This window comes from Tenrec ecaudatus, chromosome 14 (assembly GCF_050624435.1).
Source record: "Tenrec ecaudatus isolate mTenEca1 chromosome 14, mTenEca1.hap1, whole genome shotgun sequence".
In the NCBI taxonomy this organism is placed as follows: domain Eukaryota; kingdom Metazoa; phylum Chordata; class Mammalia; order Afrosoricida; family Tenrecidae; genus Tenrec; species Tenrec ecaudatus.
Genome location: NC_134543.1, coordinates 12,924,029 through 12,941,735, shown reverse-complemented (window position 1 = coordinate 12,941,735; position 17,707 = coordinate 12,924,029). Strand labels below are relative to the sequence as shown.

At 56.8% G+C, this 17,707-nt stretch overlaps 1 protein-coding gene and 1 pseudogene across 2 annotated transcripts in view; one reads left to right on the top strand and one right to left on the bottom strand.

Moving 5' to 3' along the window:
- The window catches only part of TTC7B (tetratricopeptide repeat domain 7B), a 253,479-nt gene extending 243,453 nt beyond the window's left edge, over positions 1-10,026 (bottom strand). Inside the window, exon 1 of one of the 2 annotated variants that reach the window (XM_075530524.1) lies at positions 9,863-10,026. In XM_075530524.1, the coding sequence (XP_075386639.1) occupies positions 9,863-9,983 (121 nt within the window). In that variant the 5' untranslated portion in view covers positions 9,984-10,026. The remainder of the gene's footprint in view (positions 1-9,862) is intronic. The other variant, XM_075530525.1, reaches the window with a different exon arrangement.
- Positions 10,027-12,879: 2,853 nt separating this feature from the next.
- Positions 12,880-13,327, top strand: LOC142426804 (U6 snRNA-associated Sm-like protein LSm4 pseudogene; annotated as a pseudogene).
- Positions 13,328-17,707: the final 4,380 nt, after the last annotated feature.

Genomic DNA, 17,707 nt, shown 5'->3' with positions numbered 1-17,707 from the left:
CACCCAGAACTGTTCTGAAAGGGACACTGGGGCTGCAGAGCGAGGTGCCCGTACCGCCTATCTCAGGAGCCCCTCATCTAGCACCGGCAAGGAGGAGAGGGCTCCCCCACACAGAGCTTTGCAGGCCTTCGGCTGTGGACCCAGGCACCACAGGGCTCCCCACTGGGCATCTTGTGATATTAGCTATGGATGATTACTACGATCTTCCTGCCCACCCCATGATTCTCTGGGAAGAAGCAGGCATCGGGGTCCCTCTCCCCTCCAACCGAAACCAACACTTCACTCTCCTCTGGCCGCTTCCTGATGGTGCTGGTGCCGGAAACGGCTTTATCTCATTTCCACCCCAGCACAGAGAGGCTCAGCGCGGCAGCTCACCAGGGCCAAACCCGTGGTGAGCGGCGGTGGCCACGGCTTCTCCTGCACCTGGGCTGTTCCCCACCTGTCACTTCTGCTCCCTGACAGTGAACGGCACCCCTAGCTTGTCCAAGACGGAGGGGCTCCTGGGAGGCAGGACTGGCAGCTCAGACCAACCAGGAGGAGCTGGCCACCCTGCTACCTCACCAAGGTCCTCCCTGGTGTTCTGCCCACCCGTCGTCCTCAGCAGTGCTGGAGGCGCCCTCGACAGTCACCTTCTGTCTTGTCACCTGGACAATCGTGTCTGAAGTCGGGCCATTGAGTTCCCTGGTGACCAATCCTCTTCCCAAACCCAGCCCTGGATCAGAACCTGGGGCAGAGCTGGGAATCTGAGTGGCCAGCAAACCCCTGGATGATGTGACTGCACAGAGCCGAAGCTCCCTGTCGGCGGTGACCTGCTTGCACTTTCTTCTGATGCAAGCTCCTGACACCACACACACACACGCACACACACACACAGTGGGTGCTCACTGACTAAGTGCGGTAGAGGACGGGGCTTACAGACCTGCCTGATCAGGTAACTCTTGGGGCCCCGTCTAAAAATGCAGGTTCCCGGGTCCCTCTTGGACCATGACAAGGACCGTCTCTGCAGGGCATCCCTGGGAACCCCGAATGCCCATGGCCAGCAGCGCCTGCACCCCCTGGGGCCTTGTTCAGAATGCTGAAGCTCGTGCCCTGGCCCACAATGTTGTCTTCTGCCCCCTCGGGGGACGGGGCCCAGCCATGGGCCCTGACAGCGGAGTTTGACCGGGCACACTGAGGGAAGCACCGCCGTGGCCGGTGGCGGTGGAGGCGCCACAGTCAGAAGCGGGTGCAGCCGGGCCTCGGTCAGCGTCTCAGCGCTCTGCTAGTCCGCCCTCCAAATGAGAATAAAACCCCAGGGCGCGGGGGCGGGCGGGACCCACGGGGAGCCCAAGGCTGGACTCTGGCACTGAGCAGCAGGAGGGACACTTGCTCATTCTCCTTCCTGGACCCAGCAAGGTCAGGAAAGCCATGGCTTGTGAAGGTCAAGCGGTGTGCCGAAGGGCAGTGGTCGGGCCAGAGCATGGGGCTCTGGCTCCAGGCCGGGCTCTGCTTGTGTCCACCGAGCCAGGCAAGGTCAGCTCCCAGCAGGCTCCTGGGCTGTCTTGGAGGACGCCCGACCCCCGCAGCTGTTGTTGGCCGCTCTCTAAAGAGGGCCTAGGAAGCTCCTTCCCTCTCCCTGGCTTCTCAGATGGGCAGCACGGCCTTCACACATGTCAAGGGCCTGCAACCCTGCAAGACTGCCAAGGATGAGGTCACCCAGAGGGGAGGAATCCGCCTCTGTGAGCTCAGCGTGAATTGGGGGCAAGAGCAGTGCAGGTGCCAGCGGGAGGCCAGCCAGGGGCCGAGGAAGGGAGGGTGTGGGACAGTTAGGTCCCTTGGAGCGCCAAGGGCCTGTGCTTGGCTATGGCCCTGCAGGTTGGCGGTGGGAGGCCCCCAGCAGCCCGGGAAGAATGGCCGGGTTGGAGAGCATCTGCTCTGTCCAGGTCACTAGGCGTCAAAGCGACGCAGTGACAAAGGGTTGGACTGTCGATCAGAGTGACATCAGCAGCAAGCTACAAGCAAAGGTCCACCTCGGTGTGGCTTCCACAGGAAGCCTGCGCTCTCTCTCACAGGCAGGGAGTCGAGAAGCGAAGAGAGGGGTGCTGTAAGCGGGCCGTCAGCAGCTCAGCGCCTCTCTGCGCCACCGTCACCAGCCTCATGGCCTCCCTGACATGCATGCCAACTTCCAGAAACTTCCAGAGGAAGCAGAGAACCCTCTTAAACTCAAACTCACTGCCATGAGTGGATTCTGACTGACAGTGACCCTGTGGGACAGGACAGAACTGCCCATAACTCTCCACAGGCGTGCAAATTCATGTCTTCCTCCTTCTGCGTGGCTGGTGGCTTCCAACTGCTGAGCTTGCAGTTAGCAGCGCAACAGGTTCCTCCCAGGCCACCATGCCCCCACCGAGGTCCATGCCTCGTTGGCCAGAGCCAGATTGCATGCTCGTGTGTAAGCCAGCGACCGGCAAAGGGCACAGACACGCGTGAAGGGACCGAGAGAGGAACAAACGGGGGTTCGTCGCGAAGGAGGGGAGCAGGGATTGGCAGCCCCGGCTCACTTGGCCCAGCCAGACTCAAAGGTGAGCAGCAGGCCTGGCAGGGCATCAAGGATGGGTGTCACCACAGACCACCGTGGGCACCCTTGGCCGCACTTCCCTAGGCCTGCTTGACCACTCAGTGGCCTCGGTTCCTGCGTCCACTCAAACCTGGTACGGTCATCACATAGCCAGTACTGTGGTCTTGAGGAGCTGACACCCCCCCCCCCGCCGCCCCCGAGGAGACAAACCACACCAAGAGGCGATGGTAGTGGTGAGGAGGGGACATTCTCCTGAAATGGAGATGGGCAAGGAGGACACCCCCAACCTCACCCCCACCACTGTGGTAGGTACATCATCTGGTGTTAACTTGAGACTAGTTAAGAGTGAAGAGGTGACATTTAGTCTGTCAGGTCGCAGCTCGATGACTTCATTTGGAGGTGTGAAGGAGATATAGCTCCCTAGAGGCCAGATAGACCATCTGCCTCATCTTCCCGCAGACAAGACACATGGTGCTATGCTGATGGAGCCAGAGCCTGGGGCTGGAGGAACCACATAGCGACCCGTGGAAACCCACGCCAGTGCTGAGATGCTTCTACTGCCACTGGATGGATCCACCAGACCTTCCACCCACTGGCCTGTGATCTTCCTTCAGTCTACATCATTGCATGTACTGTGTGAATCTAAAGAGGAACTTATGGACTAGTATCAACCTATGGGGTAATATTAGACTTATGAACTTGATCTAGACTGGGCTGGGATGTTTTCTTAATGCACAATTGCTCTTTGATATAAAGTTCTCCCTCACCCACATATGACTCTGGATTTCCCTAGTCAGCCCAGCCTAACACAACCACCTCCACCACTACGACCACCATCATCATCACCATCACCCCCACCACCACCACCATCGCTACCACCAGGCAGGCTAGTGTCCGCTGAGAGTTCACTCCATGCTGAGTGCGGTGGGACAGACTTCGCTCACTCGGGCCCGAACAGCTATGCTGTAACATAAGCTCGGTTCTGGCACGACAGCTTCTCAATCCTGCGTCCCAGATCCCAGAGCCCAGAACTCACTGAAGCGCCCGTGCAACCATGATTCCGAAGAAGAAGCAAATGTTCTCGAACCGACTGTGCCGGTGCTTTTGTACAGCCCTTCTTGATCGGCGGAGTGACTGGATTATGAGGTGCCAATAACACGGCTCGAAAGAAAAAGGGTAAGCCGCTTCTGCGCGCCTGTCCTCATCTCCCCAACGAGACGGTGGGAAACGAAGCGTCCGAGTGTTTGGAAGAAAGAGCCCAACACACATACACACACACACACACACACACACACACCCTTGCAGGTTCTTGTCAGCCCACTGGGCAGCAGAACCCACAAGGAATGGACACAAGCTGTTTATACTAAACTGACTTATTATTTTGCATCAATTGTTGACCCGCTTGATGCTGAGCAGGGGCTTGGTGCCTGGAAGGTGCGTCCCTGGGGGGCACCACGTCAGGACAGACACACATCAAGGGCTGAAAGGGGGTGCGTTCGCAACCACCTCTGCCCCCCCTAGGTTTCAGAAACAGCTTTTGGCTGAGTGTCACCCCTGGTCAGCAGTGAGGGCGCGGGCTTCGCCCAGTAGAGGAGCTGTCTGAGTCTGGAAGCAGAACTGTACTTTGAGCTCAACCAACTGAGCGGCACAGCCACTCGGCGTCTCTGCCCGTCACGGGCCGGGGCTCTTCAGGAAGGCATCGGCCCTCTCTGAAGCAGCCTTCTCATCTGTGGAATCACGTGGTCGGCCGAAGCCGATGGGTTTCAACATTCTCCCTCCGAGGAAAAGGTCCCCTGGTGACAAAGCGGGCTGTGCCTTAGGCTGCTAACCTCGAGGTCGGCCATTTGAACTCCAGCCAAGTGCTCCCAGGGAGGACAATGAGGCTTCCTGCTCCCGCACGGGCATACAGCCTCCTGGACACGCAGGGGCGGTTCTCCTCTGTCCCAGAGGATCACTGGGGGTCGGAATTGGCTCAACAGCAGCGAGTGTGGTGTGGGGCTTCTCCAAGGAAACCGGGGGCAGGAGGAGGTCCGTGCCAGTGAACAAAGCCTGCTCCCACCCAGCCTCCCGGCCCCGAAAGAACTTTCTAGAGGGCTTCTGCCACCTCTTGGTTTGAAAACTCTCGTCCTGGCCGTCCTAGGTGGTTCTAATGTTGTAAGGTAAACAGCTGCATCCGTACAGGCCAGGAGCCAGGCCTGGACAGACAGGGCGGGTTTGGATCTTTTATCTGCAGGGAGGGTCCTGGCACAGAAGCAGAGGCAGGAAGACAATAAGCAAGGTGGGAGAGGTCACCCAGGAGGCAGCGGGGTGCCCAGGGAGGGCAGAACATGCTGGAAGGGTTGGCAGCATCTACCAAGCAGATCTGTGTCAGCAGGAGTCTGCCCCCCTCCCAGATCAGAGCCAAGCAAGCCCTCCAATCCACAGTCCAGAGGATGAGCCGTCCCGGGAGCTGCAGGAAGTCCAGGCCTCCGACCCGCCACCCCGTGTGCACTGGGGTGGGGCTGGGGACAGTGTCTGCAAGTGTGTGCACTAGTGTGGGGCAGTGGCTGCAAGTGTGTGCGTTGTAGCAGGGGACCCTGTCTGCAAGTGTGTGTATTGGGGTGGAGGGAGAGTAAGCGATCAGAGGTCTCTCGCTGGCATCCTGCTCAGCCTCTGGGGCTGCTGGGCCTGCAGGAGACGGTGGTACTGGACAACCACGCACCTTCTCAGATTACAGCTGAGATTCTCACCTAAACCTCAGCCAGGGAGGGTCCCCTCCCTCCCTCACACCCCACCCCCAGGGTCCACTCCAAGCCTACCTCCTACCTGACAGGCCAAACCGCACAGGCCCGTCCCCTCCCACTTCATGGTCCCAGCACACATTTTGTAACCAGAAAGTCTGGGTGCCCCGCACCATCCCCCTAGCTGTCACCAAGAAGTAATTAAAACATCTCCAATCAGACCTAATTGGAAGGGCGGCCATGCTTTGAAGGAGATGCCTTTCTGGTCTGAGTAAGCATCAGAGGGACGGATGGACAGACGGGGCAGGGTGAGACGCGGACGGGGCCCGAGGCATGTTCTGTCACTGAAGCGCCCAGGCCGTCCTGGCCAGGCACAAGCTCAGGCCTGCTCCTGTCCAGGTCCGCTCCTTGTTCTTTTCCAAGTATTTTCAGAAGCAGGACTGGGCCTGCCTTGACCACCAATCACCCTGAGGCCGCGGCAGGACCGAACAGCTGAACTGGCTAGGGGTCAAGGATTCCGGGGATCAGCTCAGTTGGCCCTCTCCGCTGCCCTAATGGGGTTCAGGTTATGAGCCCTGCTTTAAAGAGGGGGAGCGGGTTCAAGGACACCGAGCAGCTACAGGTACTCGATGCTGACTCATAGGGACCCCCTGTGGGTTTCCAGAACTGTACCTGGTTACAGTAGAAAACCCAGTCTTTCTCCCTTGGAGCTGCTGGTGAGTTTGAACTACCGACATTCGGATCACAGACAAAGGCATTGCCACTACACCCCCGGGGCTATAAGTTGAGTCTCAGTTTAAGCCAAGGTGCCAGGCTGCTGCACCTGGGATGGAATTTTCTTCTAAGGTCCTTCATTTAAAGGGGCCTGGTGGCAAAGTGGGCTAGGGGTTGGGCTGCTCACTGCAAGGTTGGTGGTTCAAACCCACCAGCTACTCAGCGGGAAGAAAACTGAGGCTGTCTGCTCCCGTCAAGCCTGACAGCCTCGGAATCCCTGCAGAGCAGTTCTGCCTGGTGCCTCAGGATCCCTACGGGGTGGAATCTAGCCGACAGCAGCATTCGCTCTCGGCCTGGGACCCACTGGGGGCTGGCAGAGCGGCTCCCACCTTTCGGGGTGTGTTTTCAGGAGTGAAGAGTATGGTCCCTGACTGGGCAGGGGGGCGGGGAGAAGACAGGTTCTGGGCTCTGCTTTCGGCTTGGCATTTGCCCTTCTTCTGTCTTATCCACCTCTTGGCAAAACCGTCTGGAGCAATTTATCTCAAAGGAGGCAGGCTCTGAGGCCATCCACTATTTAAAGTCCTTCTGGGGAGGGGCTGCCACAAGAGCAAATGCCCAGAAGGAGAAAGAGGACGGGGCCCGGGGAAAACTCAAGTCGAATCGGGTCACCCCTCTGTGCAGCACCTCCCAGGACTCCCACCCCACCCAGAGAAAAGGCAAAGCCCTCACCTGGCCCTCCAAGCTCCACAGGACCAGGCCGGGCTTCTCCCTCGAGCATACTCTGCCACCTCCGTCAGGGCTGGACTCAGAAGCTGCTTCCCTGGGGCCTCCCTGTGTCCTCGAGACCCTCCCCAGCCCTCACTCCCCTTTCCTTCCCGAATTCCCTGGCATTCTGCTTATTCATGACCTTAGTATCAGGAGCCCTGGTAACGTAGTCATACGCACTGGGCTGCAAACCACACGGTCAGCAGTTCGAAACCACCAGCCGCTCAGTCAGAGAAAGAAGGGGCTTCCTACTCCTGTACAGGTGACAGTCTAGGAACTCCACTGTCTTATAGGGTCAATGTGAGTCAGCATCAACTTGGGGATTTTATTCAGTGCCTGTCTCCCGCCCCTTCCTCACTAGGAGGGAGGCCCCACACGGGGAGCAAATTGCTCAGCTGTCCTCCCTGCTCTGTCCCCAGCACAGAGAGGGCAGCGGCTGGTCCACGCAGTGGGCATTCAGAACTGAGAGAAATGACCCAATGAGGCCTTGGAGATGCCAGGTTCTATAAGTAGCCCTTGGATCCATCTAATACCACCTCTCGGCAGGATGACCTCCACCCTCAGATGAGGAAACTGAGGTACACAGGTGACGGTCCTCAGAAAGCAGGTGCTTGCTGCCTGTGGCCGCCGGTGGTGGGGTCACTCTCTGAATATGACACCAGTGACCACCCCTCCACTCCCCCCAAGCAGCAAATGCCAAGTCTGCCCCAAAGTGGAGGGCAGTGCCCCCAGGAGGGTCTACAGGAGCACTGGTGTCCCACAGGCCAGGAGGGCATCCCACCTCCAGCCCCAGCAAGGGCCTCTCCATCAACAGAAGGGCCTCTCCTTCCAATGCTTCTCTGAGCCCCCAAAGGAGAGTCCTTCTGTCTATTTGTTTGTTTGTTTGTTTGTTTGTTTGTTTTTCCAGAGCAAGTGCTTTGATGGACCACAGCTGGGAAACCAGGTGCCATCATGGATGCTGTTGGCCTTGTAGGTCTTGGGGACAGAAATCCAGCTCCAAGTCCCCGCCCCTCCCACACACACAGACCCGGGCACAACCCTTCCCCACACAAGCCACGCCAATGACTGGCCACAGCTTCGTCCCAGGAGCCAGCTCTGAGGAGAGTCCCCACCTCACGGGGCTGTGAAGGTGGATACTGATCCTTGCATTCCAGAGACACCCCCCCCCCACCTCACCCCCAGCTCAATGTCCTCTCTCTCAGGCCCACCTCTCTCGGCCACTTCCCCCTCCTTTCAGTCCCTCCGCAGCAAGGAGTCCTAGCGGCCCATGGGTCAGGCGTCGCACTGCTAACTGCAAGGCCAGCAGTTCACATCCACCAGCTGCTCCGAAGCGTTCTGCTCCCATAAAGACTCACAGGCTGGGAAACCGGCAGGGGCAGTTCTGTTCTGTCCGCGGATCACTATAAGTTGGAATCGACTCGATGGCAGTGAGTTCTGTCTTGCGTTAGGGGAGGGAGGATTGGCTTAGGCATCTGTTTACTGTGACTGGGTAAGCACTTGAGCAGGGGGTGGGCAGGGTGGGTGCATCCACGTGGGGTGTGGGCACAAAGCAGGCAGGTTCTGAAGGCAAGCATGAGAAGCTCCCGCAGAGGCCACTGACTGACCCGCACCCACACAGCTGGGAAGCAACGGAGTCAACCCAGAACCATCCAGTCCCTGAGCTGCATGACTCAGAGGGGCAGAAACCACCACAGGGAAGGGGAAGAGAAGCCGGGGGGGGGGGGAGGGGGGCAGGCCTAGGGCCTGGCAGGGAAGGCGAGGCCAAGCGGCCTATGCGCTCGTGGGATTGAGTGCCTTCTCCAACTGAGAAGGGTCAACAGTTTCCACCAAGCGGAGCCCAGAGTGGGCAGCTGCTCTCCCCAGGCCCCAGATACCGTGACGGCACCTGCATTCACTCAGAAGCAAAGAACCATCGTTCAAAGTGCATGAAACTAAGTCCTTCTATCAAGACACTACTTCCCATACCAGAACACACACACACACACGGGCACACAACAGCCTACCCATTTCTGGGTAGTTTGAGGAAAAGAGATCCTTGGAAATATCACAGCTGTCTGTTTTCTAGAGCAAGGTCATGCACTCTTCATTCATTCATTCATTCCTCATTCCATTCGTCTGCTCAGAGGATAGGTGCTCATGCAGCTACCAGGAGCCAGAGATGAGATCAGCCCGGCGACAGTACACTGGTGCCCGGCGACAGTCCACTGGTGGGGCACCAGGGGACAAACAAATATTAATGATCCTTGTTTCCAAAACAAATAAGGCCACGTGGAGGTTCCCTCTGGAATGGGATTTGGAACTCAATTTTGATTCGATTGGGGAGAGGAACCAATTCAGTCACTGGGTCATGGACCAAGTCCAGGCACCAGGAGCTCCCTTCCAAGTGCCAGCCACCCAACCTCACTTCCCAACCTTCTTCAACTCCATTCCCACCTCTCCCCACAACAGCTTCCATCCTGAGGGGCACCCCTGAACTCTTATTTCCCCCATATTTCCAAACCCCACCTTCCTGGGCTTCGGGCTTCACAGCCTGCTCTCCCAAGCCCAGGACACCATCGAAGCCTGCCACTCACTCCCCAAGCCTCAGCCAGCACCTGGCACCCTTTAAGCCCCATATGTTTACAAAACCATATATTCCAAGGGTCCCCATTCAACACCTCTACCTTCAGAGACCCCCTAAAGATATCCTGACTCCTTAAGCACACCAAACCCACAGCTGGACACCCCCTCCCCCACGCCATGCCCTGGCACCCCCATCACCTCCGACTCTTTGGAGCCTCAAGGTCGGCCCCTGACCCCCTGGGGCCCCGGGACAGCAGCCGATTCCGAGAGCCAACCACCCCTCCTGCCCTCCCGACTCCACAGATGCCCGCGCTGCACGCTTCAACTCCGGGCGCCGGGCGCAGCGCCTGGACCCCTGCGTGCCCCGCACCGCGTGACTCCGGGACGCGGGCTCCCCAGGCCCGGGCCGGCGCACGTCGCCCGGCCGGGCCGCGCCCCTGCCCCTGCCCGCGCCCGCGCCCCTGCCCGCTGCGCTGGGGCCCGGCCGCCCGCAGGCCCCCCGCAGCCAGGCCCCCCCGGCGCCCCCGGCGCCCCCGGCGCGTACCGTTGGCGATGAGCTTGGCCGACAGCTGCCTGACGAGCTCGGGGATCCGCTCCCATTGGCACTCGGAGCGGCAGCGCTCGATCTCCGTCTCCAGCCGCGATCCCGCCTTCTTGGTCGCCATCGCGGCCTGGCCGGCCCCGCCGCTGGCCCCGCTGGCCCCGCAGGCCCCGCCGCCGCCGCCCGGGCGCCCCCGCCGCCTCCCGCCGCCTCCCGCCGCCGCGGGCTCGGGCTCGGGCTGGGGCTCCCGGCTCCGCGGCGTAACGGGAGCGCCGGCTGGGGAAGGGGCGGGGAGGCGGCGGGCCCGGGCGTCGCGCCGAGCGGCCTCTGCCGGCCAGGGCCGGAGCCGCAGCGCGGGCGGGGCGGCCGGGGAGGGGGCAGTGGGGTGTGCTGGGCCGGGGGCGGGGGCCTGTGGGTGCCGACGGACGGGCGGAGAGGGGCCAGGGCAGGGCAGGGCCCTGCAGGACTGGACCAGGGTGGGGGCAGGGGCCCTGGGGAGGCGGCCAAAGGCCCTGAAGAAGCTCCCTAAGCCACGCAGGACCGGTGTCCCTGGGGTTCCGTCGTACTGACGATTGGGAGGACTGCTTGCATCACCTGCCATCTCTGGTGGACCCATGTGCACCTGGGCTGGCCTGTGTCCCCTTAGCAGGCTCCCGTCAGAGATGAGTGAGTGCAGATGCACTCGTGGGGAGCAGGCCTGGCCCCTCGTGGTCAACCGAGCCAAGATGCATTGAGGCAGACAAGGAGATGCATTGAGGCAGACAAGGAGAGCTCCCAGCTTCCACGCTGGCCTCCCTTGTGCTCAGAGGACAATACAAGTCCCCAGGGGCTCTGGGTCTTGAGCCTGCAGCCTGAGAGCTGGGGGCAGATATCATAGCCGTGCTGCCCCTCTCCCCGATCCCCCGTTAATCTACAACTATACAATGACCGCCATTATGGTTTAAGCAATATCTGCCACCATCAGCACCCCAAAATCCAAGAATACATATGGCAGCAGGACACTGCCATAAACGTGGATCATCAATGTGCTTCTGGTGGGGCTCCTCGGGAGTTATGGCCCGGGAGGTTGGGGGAAATGGGAGCTACTAATGCTGAGTTCACAAATGAAGAAAATGTTCTAGAATAGATTGTGGTGGTGAATTCTACAACTCTTTTTAAAATCATTTTATTGGGGGCTCTTACAGTTCTTATCACAATCCATCCATCCATCGTGTTAAGCACATTTATACATTTGTTACCATCATCCTTTTCAAACATGCCCTTGATGTCAGCTCCTCGTTTGTTTCCATCCTGTCCCCACCCTCCCTCCCTCATGAACCCTCGATAAGTTATAAATTATTATTTTCATATCTTACCCCATCCACTGTGATTGGTTCTTTCTGTCTTCTCCCCCCACCTTCCCCTTACCCTCATGGTATCACTAGCACCATTATTGTTCCTAAGGAGTTTATCTGTCCTGGATTCCATGTGTTGAGAGCTCTTACCTGTACCAGTGCACACGCTCTGGTCTAGCTGGATCTGTCAGGTAGAACTGGGGCCATCATAGTGGTAGGGGGGACGCATTAAAGAACTAGAGGAATATTGTATGTTTTGTCGGTGCTATACCGTGCCCTGGCTGGCTCAGATCCTTCTGTGAGGGGATGTCCAATTGTCTGTAGGATGGGCTTTGGGTCTCCAATCTACCCCTGCCCCGCCACCCCATCCCCCGTTTGAATTGATATGATTGTTTGCCTGATACCTGACCCTGTGGACACTCATGATGACACCAGCTAGTGTGCTTCTTCCATGTGGACTTTGTTACTTCTCAGAGTCTACAACTCTTCTTGGTGTGATTGAACTATTGAATTGTGTGCTGTGTGAATAATACGCCAATACAACTGTTTAAAAAGCAAAGCAAAAAAAGAATATGTGATTGGACCATGGAGGAGGGTGATGCGTGTGATTGGACAGTGGAGGGAGGGAGCTCCCGCATAAGGAGGAGCAAAGAGCTTGTCCCAATGTGTGGTGGAATGTAGTAGTGAGAAGCGATGAACTTGGATATCTGTCTGAAGAGTATTCCCAGCAAGATCTTAAAGGAACCTCACGGTTTCTCCTTGCCACGAAGAGTAAAATGCGAGAGGAAAGAGCTGGGCTTCAAAAGGAACTGTGCAAAATGGAAGCAGAGCTTAAAGGTTTGGAAAAATCTGTGGACAAACGAAGAGTGGGATGTTCCCCAAGGACACCATCTTTTTGTTAGCGAGAGTACGCTTGGGACTGATGGATTGAGCCCATGACTGCAGCAGAAAAGCCATCAGCGGAGAGGGACAGAGACAGAAGGGGGAAGAAAGAATGCCTTCTACCTCTTGGATTCTGCGGGCCAGAAAGAGGCCAAGGGTGCTACATCTGTCATCCACCAAGGACAGGACCGTCGCTGATCTCTGTGTTGCTCTGCGACGGTCCTGTCCTTGCCAGAAGCCCATTCTCAGTCACAGTTGAAGATGTTCCTGAGACAGCACAAAAAGCACATTGAATTCATGAACAGTGCTGCGGCAAGAACTGATTTCTCTACAATGCCAGTTAGGAAATTCTGGATCAAGTGTTTGCCGTCATATCCTGTTCTGTCTGAGACTATGTTGGGCCACTTTCATTTCCAACAACATATCTTTGTGAAACAGGGTTTTCCAGCTTGTTGGTTATTAGGTCTAAACACAGAAGTAGACTTGTTGGGGAAGATGATCTTCGTTGTGCTCTTGTGAAGAATTCCCTGAGAATCTCTGATCTGGTGAGAAATCTCAACCTTCGCATTGACATTGGCTTTTTATGCAAAATGTAGCAATGTAGTTTACTCGTTATATTCAGACTGTTTGTTACCCATGCTACACCATGCTTCAAGACAAAATTTCATTTATTTGTAATGAGAAACAAATATTTCACAATATAGAATTACAATGCCAACCCTTTTCAGCTTGGCTGGCTGCTAACGGAGTGAGCGGAGGTGGCGGCGACGGAAGTGACCAGCGAGTCCGGTCCTTGCCGGCAGTATGCTCCTCTTGTCGCTGCTGAAGACGGCCCAGAATCACCCATGCTGGTGGAGCTAAAGAACAGCGAGGCGTACAACGGCCACCTGGTGAGCTGTGACAGCTGGATGAACATCAACCTGCGGGAGGTCATCTGCACGTCCCGGGATGGAGACACGTGCTGGCGAATGCCAGAGTGCTATATCCGTGGCAGCACCATCAAGTACTTGTGCATCCCCGACGAGATCAGCGACATGGTCAAGGATGAGGTGGTGGCCAAGGGCCGCGGCCGGGGTGGCCTGCAGCAGCAGAAGCAGCAGAAAGGCCACGGCATGGGAGGCGCTGGCCGAGGTGTGTTTGGTGGCCGTGGCCGTGGCGGGATCCCAGGCACAGGCAGGGGCCAACAGGAGAAGAAGCCAGGCCGACAGGCAGGCAAGCAGTGAGCTGCATCTGCCACATCCCGGGACTTGGGGGCAGGGTGGGTACAGCCCATCCTGAGGTGGCATCTCTGGCTGCGTGCAAACCTGACCAGAAAGCAGAGGTGGCAAGGGGCTGGAGCTGCCCTGTCTGTGTTTCCTTCCAGACCCTCGTCAGGAAAGCCCTTTTTTAATTTTCCAAGCAGCGATGCGAGTTGCACCCATCTTGCTGTTTTTGATTTTGGGATGTAGTTGTGGGACACCCCTCCCCAAGTTCCTGCATACAGCGTGGTCCCATGTGTGGAGCAGCCCAGGTGGATCCCTACACAGCAATAGGCGGGTGGGTTTCCCTTCCTCTGGGTGCAGAGAGCCTTCTCCAAACCCGAAGAGGCCAGCGTGGGCCCTGGAGTGGAGTCAGAGCTGCTACACCATGTTCTCAGAATAAACCAGTGGCGCTGGCCTCTCAAAAAATATATATATATATATATCTATAATTACATATTGTTTTTGTGATTCATCACTATACTTTAATTATGTTCAATTTGTAACAATGAAAATACATCCTGCAGATCAGATATTTACATGACGATTCATGACAGTGATGAAGTAGCAACGGAAATAATTGTATGGTTGGGGGTGACCACCACATGAGGAGCTGTGTGAAAGAGTTGTGGCATGAGGAAGGTTGAGAACCACTGGTCCAGAGGGTCTCTGAGAACAGAGGATCCTTGTCAGTCCTTTAGAGCCGATGTAAAGCGCTCTGCTGAGGCTTTTAGCTGACCTGGTAGCTGTTATCCTCCTCTTCCTCCAGTTGCTCTCCTTCGTCACGGAGATGTCTGCCTTGTGCCCTTCTACCCTTGCACTCCGGAAGCAGGTAACTTGCATCTAGGTTACACAGCACCGCAGTGCAATGAGTCACTTCTCCGCGGCCTTTCTGGCCATGGTCTCACTGTCCCCAAGAGACGATTGGGTGGGGGTGTACAAATAAGACCACGAAGATCTGATGCACTTGACTGATGGAGCTAACGAAGAATATTGACAGGACTACGGCCGGCCGGAAGAACAAACAGATCTGCCCTGGGAGAAGCAGAGCCAGAGTGCTCCTTAGAAGCAAGCGAGAGTGGGGAGATTTCATCTCACATACTTTGGACGTGTTATCAGGAGAGACCAGTCCCTGAAAGGGGCATCATGCTTGGCAGAGGGGTAGTGAAAAGAGGATGCCTTCAAGGAGATGAACTGACACGGTGGTTCCAACATGGGCCCAACATGACAAGAGGTGTGCTTGTGGCCCAGGACCAGGGAGCGTTTCATTCTGTCATCCTGCGGGTTGCTATGAGTCAGAACAAAAACAACATACGAATCTAGTCCAGCTCCTCCGCCGAAGGGCTTGGATAATGAGCTAGTTATGTAGCTATGTAAATCAGGTTCATGGCACCCTGTAGGACTCAACAATTCACTGTGCGTCAATACTGACTCACAGTGACCCTACAGGGCAGGGCAGTAGTGGCTCTGTGGGTTTCCCAGGCATAACGGTGACAAGGAACAGAAAGTCTCATCTTTCTCTTGGCCTACGGCCATGCAAATAAGGCACTCCACGGTGGGGGGGGGGGGGGAGAGAGGGGGGCAGCTGTGGATTGGACAAGTTTGTCGCCTTACTAGGCTTAACATGAGCCATCCCAGCAGAAAGGGGGAACCTGAGTATCACCAAGAAGGGATGGGAGTGGGGCACATTCTTTGGATTCCTGGGCTCTGCACTGGGAACCTGCCAGGCCCAGGAGACAAAGAGCTGAGCGGTCCTACTGACAGACCACAAGCAGCAGCAACCGAGAGACCAGCAGGACTGAACCGGGGACTTCCTGCCTCACAGACAGCACGCGGAGTCTCTGTGGACAGGAGGCTTGCTGACAGAGTGGGTGCCTCCAGGCACTTATTGGCAGCGCCCAAGAGCTTTGTGACACTTGCCTACCTGCTGCAGGTACAACTGAGAAGAGGCTGTCCTGATGGCGGAGCTGCACCCTGAGTTGTTTCCGTTCCACATGTAACTGGTACGTCCTTCATCAACACCATCATGATGGCAGTGGGCCGTGAGTCTCCTGCAACCCCTTCCATGCACTGCTGAACCCAGCAGAGGAGCAGAGTGCGGAGGAAGGAAGAGATGGTGGTGTCAGAATGGGTTAAAAGTTGGAGAGGGAAGGACATCTCACTCTGCCTCAGAGCAACTAGCCTTGGGCTGACGGTCTTCTCTCCCTCCTTTATGAAGTTCAAGGAGGTCAGATCATGTGCCGCCACTGTTACCCACAGGTTCCCGGTCAAAGAGGAAACTTGCTCCAAGACGGATTCAGAAGATCAGGTGTTGGACTTGGAGTTGTTTGAAGACCTTTGATTTAAGCAGTGATGGCGGAATAATCCCCCTCAAGGGGGACGAAGACCGGGTAGTAGGTGAAGGGACAGAATGGGTGATGTAAGATACATATAAATCATAATAGCAATACATAATATATTAAGGGTTCATGGGGTGGCAGGGTGGGGGAGGGAGGATATAAAGAGGAGCTGACCTCGAAAGGCTTTAGAAGAAAGATGATGTTTAGAAGTTGCCAATGCCAACATTTGTACATATCTGCTTGATATAATGGATGTAAGGATTGTGTAATATATCTAAGAGCCCCCAATAAGTGATTCATTAATTTTTTAAAGACCCATGGGATGGTGTGATGGGCGAGTGTGTGGCAAGGACATGGGTTTGGGAGGCAGAGGAAGAGCAGTCTGTTCACGGTGTAAATTCGCACCTCAGTGGGATCTTGACCCCACTTGAAAGTAGGTGTGCTGTCACTTTGAATAGGCGGGACTCGTGAAGCGCTTGGGTTATGAATGAAATTAAACCAGCCAGCAGAGAGATGGGGTACGGTGGGTGCCAACGTGAAGAAAAACCAATGGGAGGCCATCAAGTCCATCTGACCCGCTCCGACCCTACAAGACAGGGTAGCGCTGCCCCTGGGTGCCCAGGACTCTCAGTCTGGGTGAAGACAGAGCGAAAGAGCCTCATCTCCCCCATCCAAGTGGCTAGCTGGTGTGTTGAACCGCAGACTTTGTCGCTGGCAGCTCAGTGCGTGCGTAGCCCACTTGGCCAGAGGGTGCCTAACCTCCATGCCAAGTCAGGTGGCAAGCTCCAAAGAAGCAGGAAACTGAAGCTGAAGAGTGAGTGGAGAGAGACCGCCTTGTCCTCCGGGCGACGCGCCAATTCAAGCTTCTAGTCTACTGAGCGCTGAGAAAACATGCGTTTTCCCAGAAGCCCTGGTGGAGCCCTGGTGGCATAGTGGTTATGCTTTAGGCTGCTAGCTGCAAGGTCAGCAGTTCAAAACCACGAGCCGCTCCACAGGAGTAGAAGGGGGCTTTCCATTCCCATCAAGAGTTACAGTCTCAGAACCCCAAGGGCAGTTCCACCCTGCCCTATGGGGTCACTGTGAGCCAGCATTGACTCGACGGCCGTGAAGGAGGGAGCTAAGACAATCAATCACCCATCGTAAGTTGGACGCTGTTTTAAGCGTTGTTGGGGGAATACAGCAGCCAACCACGATATCATCCTTGCTGGGGTGAAGTTTGAACTCCGGCTGGGGGAGGAAAAATAAGCCAACTAAAGTACTTTAGACGGTTAAAGTGCTATTTGAAGAAGTAAGGTGTGTGTGTGGGGGGGTGGCGGGTATGCAGAGGAGAAAGAGGTGTAGAAATGGGGGGAGTGAGCCTAGAGATTTTGGATTGGGAGCTGCAGTTCTTATAGGATCTTGTGGGCCCTTATAAGGACAGGGACATGGGACAGCCATGCAGGAATGCCTGCCTGCCTGGCTGTCCAGCCGCGGAGGAAGATCACTCGCGTGCATTATTTAGACAACAGGTGCAGGCGCAGGAGGGGGCAGCAGCGGTGGACCCGGTGACAGCGGGGGCTGTAGCGAGGGTGCTGGTACTGGATTTGAGGAGGGAGCGGACAGACGCCCAGGTAGGAGGAGACACTTAAGTCACTGGTGTCATCGTCCCCTCTAGGTATGCCCTACCTGGCCTCCTAAGAGTGTCCCCAGCCCCGCAGCCCCTCACAGCCCTGGGCTGCTGACAAAGACACTTGGGTGGCCCCAGGCCACAGATGAGGATGCAGGTGTTCAGCGAGGGGAGGGGGAGGAGGTTCAGCATCACCTTCAGCCCCTCGGACCCCCGAGGACCTGTGAAGGGAGGGTGCTCGGCCAGGGACCAAGGAGAGAGGACCGTGGAGGTTAGTGTTTCACGCAGCGCCCTTTGCCACCCCAGCGAAGGCACGGGGGTGGAAACATGAAGAAGTCTCCCCGGGAAACAACCCCTCTCCCCTAAATCCTCCACCCTCCCCGTCGCATTTGCTTGGAAGGTGCTCCCCACACCTCTCCTGGGTGCTCCTTCAGACCCGGTCCAAAGGT